Source organism: Heptranchias perlo, chromosome 19 (genome assembly GCF_035084215.1).
Source record: "Heptranchias perlo isolate sHepPer1 chromosome 19, sHepPer1.hap1, whole genome shotgun sequence".
Classification (NCBI taxonomy): domain Eukaryota; kingdom Metazoa; phylum Chordata; class Chondrichthyes; order Hexanchiformes; family Hexanchidae; genus Heptranchias; species Heptranchias perlo.
Window position 1 is genome coordinate 23,970,739 of NC_090343.1, and position 10,148 is coordinate 23,980,886.

The window sequence follows — 10,148 nt, forward strand, 5'->3', positions numbered from 1 at the left end:
GAAGAATGGCCTCCTGTGGTGCTGTAAGCTCTATCATTCTATGAAAACTCTCCTTTATTGAGTCTGAGCCCAAGGAATGGTTTAGAAATGTTGGCGCTGAGCTGAGTTTAGGACACGTGTCCTGTGAAAAGTGCCCCAAACACCGCTGCTCTTTGTGCGATCTCTCAGTTTGGTCCAGGTCGGTCTGCGCCGGCCAGTTTTGACACGTGAAGTCCAAATACAGATTGGCTCTGACCGAGGCTCCCGGTTCAGTGTTGTCACCTTCACACAGAACCAGAGTCCAAATCAGAGTGCAAGGAGATGGGGTCAGTTAAAAGTGAAATTGACTGGGAAGCCTGACTGCACCTTGTGAAGTGCAGGGGGTTCTGACTGTGGTTACAGAGTGAATATCGGTGGGTTATAGGATTATTATTGATTACAGGTAGGCTATCAGGGCGTTACACCTATTACATATAGACTATCAGTGAATTATTGTATTACTGTTTGTTATGAGGGGAATTGGAGTGTTACCAACATTACTATTAGTTACTGCTGGAATCAGAGTTCCTCTCACCCCCTCCCTTGAAGCTGGTGTGAAATGTTTACTTAGGTGCCTTGTGATTTATGTAGAAAGTTGACTTGAAGATAAGTATGGCAGAAGAGGGGGTGCTCAGTATCATTGGATGTCTAAGGCAAAAAAGCCCTTAATCCATGCCTTTGGAAGCTTTTTAAAACATGAAGAACTGAATGTATGATATAAGGTAGAAAAGGGGGGGGGGGAAAGTAAATGTCATAACCCATGCCAAAAAATGGGGCTGACTCCCTTTTTCCCAGGCTCCAAATCCCAGAATTACCCCTGATGCTTTTATACGTGATTCAGACTTTTATACGTGATTGTCCCCCTGAACGACAGGGAAATAAGCACGTGGTATTACAACTTTAAAAAGCTTAATCTTTTCCTACAGACTCAGCATCGTCACGTATAGATGGCATTCTTAGGAAGGTAACTTTTGTCACGATGAAACTCCACATCCCCTACTTGAAGGGACAGTTTTCATCCAAATGTTTGTTAAAAGAAGTTTAGTCAAATATTGAACCCAGTGATGTGACTGGTGTCGAGTCCGATCAACAGAACATCACTGCTTTGCTTGGACATGGAACAAAGACAGTACAGATGGAAAGGCGAAAAGTCAGACAAAAAAGAAATCAAATAAAGTTATTCAAAACCATGGATTTACCTATTTAAATGTAGCATTTACATTCCATTTCAGTTCTCTTGAGATTTTGAATGATCTACCGATCAGCAGGGCAGATGGTGATTACTATTTACCTATAACCCAACTAAGGAAATGGGCGTTCAAACTGAGTTTTCAGTTTTAGGGGTATCTCAGTAATCGCTTACTTACCTTGACCAATATGTCCCATTGGGGTCAGTCGTGGCGATTGTTAACGACGGCTGTGGTGCCCCAGGATGGTTGAAGCCCATGGCGGTATTCTTAACGCCATTATCATGCACAGAAAAAGCCATCAATTGAACTTCCGAGCATCACAGTTTTTAGAAGGAAGCTAATCAGCAGTCTCCGGCCACGGAATCACTTTTGCTCGTGTGAAAAAAAGTACGCAAATACAGTTCAACCTAGAGCAGATGTTTTCATCACCATTTCTCCTCCCATCTAAAACCAAACCCGCCTGCTCCTCCTCCTCCGATCCGGATCTGTTAGTAATACGTGTCACTTCATATCGAAATCAATTTCAGGACTTCCGGGTACTTATTCCAAGTGTACAGGAAACCAGGGGAAACCCACCGAAGAGTCGCAGCGCACAATCAGTCATAGCTTCTGCCCTTTGAACCAGTGCCCCCGCTGTTCTCATTAAAAAAAAGCTGTCTGGCACCAGCCGAATGATTGCTGTTCACTCAAACGCTGTCTGGTTGTATGATGATGTGGAGATGCCGGTGATGGACTGGGGTTGACAATTGTAAACAATTTTACAACACCAAGTTATAGTCCAACAATTTTATTTTTAGGAAGGGGGAAGCCTCCGAAAGCTTGTGGGATTAAAAATAAAATTGTTGGACTATAACTTGGTGTTGTAAAATTGTTTACAATGGTTGTATGATAGCAGTCGACGCCCTTTATCTTTGCCGTGGGTTTAAAACCCACAAGATCATATGTGCAGAGATTACGAATACGTGTGTCACTTAATAATGAAACGCCCATGAATGAAAGTATCCCCTCGGTACAGAAACTGTTACCAGACCACTTATAGGTAGCGCCGGTAGAACTTTTTTAATGCTTTATTATGCAATGGTGTTGTTAAATTTGAATGTAATGTTTGCTTTTGCTGATGAATATAAGTCAATGTTTTTCAAATTTTCCTGCGGCGAGGGGTTTATGTCCCTTGCAAATATTGACACGCTCCCGGGAACCCTTTGCAAATATTGATACAGTACTAGGAGCAATGTCATGACTTTTGAAAGACTGTAACAATTATCCAAAGGAAAATAGCGCAATCTTTGCAGAAATTTATACATACCCGTTAATCACCCCTGGCATTGCACACAGGCAATCAAGACCAAGTGTAGTCTACAGCTGAAGGTTAGGGCAGAGGATAATTGCACCATGGCGCACAGATATAATTCCAGCCCCATTTTAAAGTCATACATTTTGTCCTTATTCTTATATTCTTTGATTTGATATTATTTCTAGCGAAATAGCAAAACGTACTGCAATTTGGGAAGCAGAGTTGATTAGAGTATTGGAGTAAAGGAGGAACTGGGAAATGTTATGCTCTAGCGGCAGTGTGTAGTTCCAGCATAACAAGCTTACATAAGTGATTTCTATTATAAATGTGGACATAGGAATTTATCATGGAAAAAGTTGAGACAAAAATGTGACAACAGGAAGTAAACACAGATTTAAATTTTTAGTATTATAGATATATCAACAGAAATAACATGCTAGTATGTTAAATACCAAAATCTGATGATTTTGTTGACCCCCCTGGAATCCTCTCATGAACCTATTAGGGTCCAGCAACTATAGTTTGAAAAGGTTGATGTATATATTGTAAATTGAAACATTCAGGCGAAAGATTTGGTCTTTTTAGAATGAGTGGCGAAAAGTTACTTTTGATGGATATCTGTAATGAAGAAAAAAAATCAAAGTAACACTAGGCGTAAGCTACAGAACCCCAGGCCAGCGTAAGGAGGACAATTTTTTTAATTCGTTCATGGGATGTGGGCGTTGCTGGCAAGGCCAGCATTTATTGTCCATCCCTAATTGCCCTTGAGAAGGTGGTGGTGAGCCGCCTTCTTGAACCGCTGCAGTCCGTGTGGTGAAGGTTCTCCCACAGTGCTGTTAGGTAGGGAGTTCCGGGATTTTGACCCAGCAACGACGAAGGAACGGCGATATATTTCCAAGTCAGGATGGTGTGTGACTTGGAGGGGAATGTGCAGGTGGTGTTGTTTCCATGTGCCTGCTGCCCTTGACCTTCTAGATGGTAGAGGTCGCAGGTTTGGGAGGTGCTGTCGAAGAAGCCTTGGCGAGTTGCTGCAGTGCAACCTGTGGATGATACAACTGCAGCCACGGTGTGCCGGTGGTGAAGGGAGTGAATGTTTAGGGTGGTGGATGGGATGCCAATCAAGTGGGCTGTTTTGTCCTGGATGGTGTTGAGCTTCTTGAGTGTTGTTGGAGCTGCACTCATCCAGGCAAGTGGAGAGTATTCCATCACACTCCTGACTTGTGCCTTGTAGATGGTGGAAAGGCTTTGGAGAGTCAGGAGGTGAGTCACTCGCCGCAGAATACCCAGCCTCTGACCTGCTCTTGTAGCCACAGTATTTATGTGGCTGGTCCAGTTAAGTTTCTGGTCAATGGTGACCTCCAGGATGTTGATGGTGGAGGATTCGGCAATGGTAATGCCGTTGAATGTCAAGGGGAGGTGGTTAGACTCTCGTTGGAGATGGTCATTGCCTGGCACTTGTCTGGCGCGAATGTTACTTGCCACTTATGAGCCCAAGCCTGGATGTTGTCCAGGTGTTGCTGCATGCGGGCATGGACTGCTTCATTATCTGAGGGGTTACAAATGGAACTGAACACTGTGCAGTCATCAGCGAACATCCCCATTTCTGACCTTATGATGGAGGGAAGTTGTAACTATGTCATCTGATCCCAATTTGCATTTATTAATAAGGCTCCCAACTGTTTCCAGCAGGTACTCTGGCCACCTAGATCAAAGCCCATAAATCTGATCGGGCGGAAGCCAAGCGGTAAGTCAGTGCTTCAGCCATACACACTATTTTGGTTCTGCTAAAATTAAAGCTCATGGAATTGAAGGCAAATTATTGACCTGGTTAGGAGATTGGTTAGGCGGTAAAAGACAGTGTAGGGATAATGGGTGTGTACTCGAATTGGAAGGAAGTGACTAGTGGTGTCCCACAAGGATTATTCACTATATTCATTAATGACTTAGATAACATAATAAAGAGCCATATATCCAAGTTTGCTGATGACACAAAGATTGGTGACATAGTAAGTAGTGTAGACGGGAGCATAAAATTACAAAGAGACATTGATAGATTAAATGAGTGGGCAAAACTGTGGCAGATAGATTTCAACTCGGGTAAGTGTGAGGTGATCCATTTTGGACCAAAAAAGGGTCGATCTGAGTATTTTTTAAATGGTGAAAAGCTAGGAATAGTGGAGGTCCAAAGAGATTTAGATGTCTGTGTACACAGATCACTAACATGTAGTAGTCAGATACAAAAAATAATCAAAAATGCTAATGGAATGTTAATCTTTATAACTAGAGGGCTAGAATATGAAGGGGAGGAAGTTTTGCTACAGCTATACAAAGCCCTGTTAGGCCACATCTGGAGTACTGTGTACAATTCTGGGCACCGCACCGGAGAAAGGATATATTGGCCTTGGAAGGAGTGCAGCACAGATTCAGGGCTCCAAGGATTAGATCATGAGGAGAGATTACATAAACTAGGCTTATAGTCCCTGGAATATAAAAGTTTAATGGGTGATTTGATTGAGGTTTTTAGGATTTTGAAAGGAATTGATAGGGTAGATAGAGAGAAACTTTTCCACTGGTGGGGAAGCCTAGGACAAGGGGACATAACCTTAAAATCAGAGCCAGGCCATTCAGGAGAAAAGTTAGGAAACACTTCTTCACACAAAGGGTGGTAGAAGTGCGGAACTCTCTCCCACAGAAAGCAGTAGATGCCAGCTCAATTAATAATTTTAAATCTGAGGTTGATGGATTTTTGATAGCCAAGGGTGTTAAGGGATATGGAGCGAAGGCAGGCTGAGCTACTGTCCAAAAAATTTTTGTTGAACCTTTTCAAGGTGTCCCCCCCCCCCGCCCCCACCTTGAAAAAAGCTGGATGACAGAGCTCTGCTTCAAACCAGATATTCCATACCTAGTGAGATACCAAGGTTTGGCTTGGGACCAAGTTAAATTTAGGTGCATGGTGTGGTGTGGAGGAAAATCTGTGCCGGCATTATAAATCAATACCAGACTGCTCATTGTTCAGAAACACTAAAGTCAAAAATCCTTTTACGTCCTCGAGAGGACAGGTGAGGCCTTGGTTTAACGTGTCATCTGTAAAACGGCACCTCTGACTTCACAGCACTCCCTCAGTACTGCAATGAAGTGTCAGCCTACATTATATGCTCAAGTCTCTGGAGTGGCGCTTGAACCCACGACCTTCTGACTCAAAGGCGAGAGTGCTGCTAACAAGCCACGGCTGACACTTTATCTATGTTAGCTGTTGGCAGGTTTTCATTGAAATCTATCAAATGTGCTTTTAATTTTTCTGAAATCTGTTATATCCATTTTTCATTAGATACATGCAATTCTTGACGTATTTATATAGTTTATATGGATATTTAAGCTTATTGTATGTACAAATTTAACTATATTTATACTTGAAATCATATCCTAAGTATATTAAATGTTATCTTTTGAATTGTCTGTAATTGTATGATACATTCTAACATACTATAAGCACTGAAAATAAAATTTCTAGTATTAACAACTTTCATTTATATAGCGCCTTTAACGTCATAAAACGTCCCAAGGCGCTTCACAGGAGTGTTATCAAACAAAATAGATTAAAATGTAAATAATTTAAAAAAACAGAAAACTTAACTCACTCACCCATCGTATCTTCCAAAAACTAAAACAATCTTCACCTGCGTAGGTTTCTTCTCTTTAAGGAGACTTGGACTTACCTTCTACTCTAAGCTTCGATTTTTCAGCTAGGACGTCACTTTCCTTCCTGAATTGCAATGAATGATACAGGAACTATATATCATTACACATACATGTCCATCAGCATTTTACACTAACTGTTGGTATTTCCCTGGTCCTGTCAGCATTTGCTAACTAAAATCAGCATTTTTTAAGAATCTCGGGAGCTGCAAGAAATGGGTGAACAATGGAGGTGACTAAGAGCTACAATGCAAAGTAGCTTTCTAATTTCTAAATAAAGCTTTTTCTGGGCTGTTTTACATTATTGACCTGTTTGCATTGCGCTCCCGCTTCTTGTAGTTTATGAACACCAGGGAAGCGGGAGAACAATGGAGGTGAGTAATACAAAGTAACTCAGAAAAGTGTCTGGCTGGGATCTTTTTCTCTGGTAATATTTTACTTAATGGAGGTGTAAAAAATCAATGACTAATAAGGAATTGCTGATGATTTCCAAATGGTGAAAATAATGTGGATTCAAAGAGATAGGCCATTTCCCTTTCCCGTGCTCATCTCTTGCAACTAATATCCCCCTTCTACCTATTTCATGTTTCTGAGATTTCTCCCTTTTACTTCCCACCATGTCTCCAAGATTCCCATTGGTTTCCTTGTATGTTAAAAGTTAGTTAAATGAAATCAATTAAATGACATATTTTAAATATCATCAATTAATAACAGGACTCAGGAGTGGGGCCTGAGGCTAGAGGTGGGTGGGCTACAGAGGGACTGAAGGCGGACAGCAATAATCAGGCTGTGCTGACAGCCACAAGAGGAGTGGGGCCACAATCAAAACCAGAATCAGACCAACGGGACACCATGCATTTAAGGGGAAGCTAGATAAGTACTTGAGGGAGAAAGGAATAGAAGGATATGCTGATAGGGTTAGATGAAGTAGGGAGAGAGGATGCTCATTTTTTTTCCTTTATTCATTCATGGGATGTGAGCATCAAGGCTAGCATTTATTGCCCATCCCTAATTGCCCTCGAGAAGGTGGTGGTGAACCGCTTTCTTGAACCGTAGCAGTCCGTGCAGTGAAGGTTCTCCCACAGTGCGGTTAGGTAGAGAGTTCCAGAATTTTGATCCAGCGACAATGAAGGAATGGCAATATATTTCCAAGTCAAGATGGTGTGTGACTTGGAAGGGAATGTGCAGGTGGTGGTGTTCCCATGCACCTGCTGCCCTCGTCCTTCTAGGTGGTAGAGGTAATGGGTTTGGGGGGTGCTTTCAAAAAAGCCATGGCGAGTTATTGGAGTGCATCCTGTAGATGGTACACACTGCAGCCACGGTGCGCTGGTGGTAGAGTGAATGTTTAAGGTGGTAGATGGGATGCCAATCAAGCGGGCTGCTTTGTCCTGGATGGTGTTGAGCTTCACTCATCCAGGCAAGTGGAGGGTATTCCATTACACTCCTGACTTGTGCCTTGTAGATGGTGGAAAGGCTTTGGGGAGTCAGGAGGTGAATCACTTGTCACAGAATACCCAGCCTCTGACCTGCTCTTGCAGCCACAGTAATTATGTATCTGGTCCAGTAAAGTTCCTGGTCAATGGTGACCCCCAGGATCTTGATGGTGGGGGATTCGGCGATGGTAATGCCGATGAATGTCAAGGGGAGGTGGTTAGACCCTCTCTTGTTGGAGATGGTCATTGCCTGGCACGAATGTTACTTGCCACTTATCAGCTCAAGCCTGGATGTTGTCCAGGTCGTACTGCATGCGGGCACAAACTGCTTCATTATCTGAGGGGTTGCGAATGGAACTAAACACTGCAATCATCAGCAAACATCCCCACTTCTGACCTTATGATAGAGGTAAGGTCATTGATGAAACAGCCGAAGATGGTTGGGTCAAGACCACTACCCTAAGAAACTTCTGCAGTGATGTCCTGGGGCTGAGATGATTGGCCTCCAACAACCACTACCATCTTCCTTTGTGCTGGTATGTCTCCAACCACTGAAGAGTTTTCCCCTGATTCCCATTGATTTCAATTTTATAAGGGCGACTTGATTCCACATTTGGCCAAATGCTGCCTTAATGTCAAGGGCAGTACTCTCGCCTCATCTCTGGAATTCAGCACTTTTGTCCATGTTTGGACCAAGGCTGTAATGAGGTCTGGAGCTGAGTGGTCCCGGTGGAACCCAAACTGAACATTGGTGAGCAGGTTATTGGTAAGTGCTGCTTGACAGCACTGTCGACTGCACCTTCCATCACTTTGCTGATGATTGAGAGTTGACTGATGGGGTGGTAATTGGCCCATGTGGAGCATAAACACTGGCATGGACGAGTTGGATTGAATGGGCGGTTTCTGTGCTGTAAATTCTATATAGTAGTAGGGCCGCAGGTCATCATTAAATAGCAGGAATTGTGGGGCAGAAAGCAGCGTTGGGAGTGGAGCCCAAGGATAGAGTGGGGCTGGAGGTAGATGGATTAGAGATGGGCAGAAGTAAAATTGGGACGTACAACAGCCAACAAAGGAGCTGGGTTACAATGGAAGCACAGCATCAGAATCAAGAATACAACAGGATAACACAATGGGACCACAGGCGGCAGGAAGTTTCAGCGCCACGCAGGGAATGAAGCCCACAGTATGTCAGCAGCTGGAGATGGGTTGGAAACATCGGGGCCGCAGCCAGAGCTGGGAGAGGACCAGGACCAGAGGGAAAGGGCAGAGCGAAGCGGGATGGAGCACAATTTTATTAGATATTAAGAAGAATTAAAACATTTTTTAAAAATCTGCTTACCTGACCTCAGGCACACAGACTTCGGTATTCACGTGCTAGGGGATAGGAAGGCTCCCCGGCTCCACCTGGTGGCACAGCTCCACTTGGTGGTGCAGGCGAATGGGGAAAGCACTACAGCTCCATCTGGTGATACAGCTGAACCTGCTGGCTAACATCTAACAATATTTTCTATTAAAGACTTGTACCTCTCTAAGAAGGCTGAGTGTTGAGTTTATAGGGTTTCAAAGAGCTATTACTGTCAGCTGAAGAGACTCAACAAAGTTGCAAGCTACAATTCCAAATATGCATCTATGCCTAAATCTCCCAGCAAAACTGGCCACCGCGTGTGTGCTGGAACTTGCTGTAAATCCCAACCCCCTCTGCTTTTGTGCATTGATATAAAAATACTGGACTAAAAACACCAGGAAAATCAATTTTAAGCAAAATTAAAGCAACCAGAATGTATTTAACAACCAAATAAAGTGGATCATGAACTTCTCAATTTTCTGAGGTAACTTTGTTAAGTGTTTTTTTTAAATTAAGCAAATACACGATGTTATGTGGGAGAAATGAAACGTTGCACTTTAAAAAATTTAATTAAATGACAATTTCAATGTATTCTAAATGAAATACAACTACTATAACCAATTAATTACATTTGACAGAACTCAAAGCGATTAGCAATTAAAAATTAATTAGGAGAAAATTCTGTTAGTACCATTATTCAAGTTTGTTGGGAGGTTCTGAATAAGTTGAATTTAAACGTTATTTAAGCAGAATCTTTTGGTAACATGGAGTTCTGTTGCAGAGATATTTGGTAAAAAGATGCAGATTCATTTAATTTTTTTTGAAGTTTTATTTTTCTTCACTATAAAAACCCATACTCTTATAAAAAGCTGTACCCTAAACAGACAGATGCCCATTTAATATCATAGGAAAAGAGCTGGTTTGCCCCCATGAGATGTGTACTTATTTATGCAACTGTATGTAAAGGGAACAAATTTGTTTATCTACCTGCAGAGGGTAAGGAAAACACCATGCTTGCATTCACCCGAGAGCTACTTGTAAATCCCCAACTCCTCCCCACAGTCAAGATAAAGTGCGCAAAATAATTTCCCTTTTTTAAAAAAGTGATGAGGATATGGGTTTGTGGCGCATGAAGGGTGACAGACCCATTCCAAAACTTTTGTACGGAGTAG

The 10,148-nt window shown here is 42.5% G+C and overlaps 1 protein-coding gene across 2 annotated transcripts in view; it reads right to left on the minus strand.

Moving 5' to 3' along the window:
- slc17a9b (solute carrier family 17 member 9b) overlaps positions 1–1,736 on the minus strand; it is a 53,384-nt gene extending 51,648 nt beyond the window's left edge. Inside the window, exon 1 of one of the 2 annotated variants that reach the window (XM_068000490.1) lies at positions 1,386–1,736. In XM_068000490.1, coding sequence (XP_067856591.1) covers positions 1,386–1,507 — 122 coding nt within the window. In that variant the 5' untranslated portion in view covers positions 1,508–1,736. The remainder of the gene's footprint in view (positions 1–1,385) is intronic. The other variant, XM_068000492.1, reaches the window with a different exon arrangement.
- Between the last annotated feature and the right edge of the window lie 8,412 nt (positions 1,737–10,148).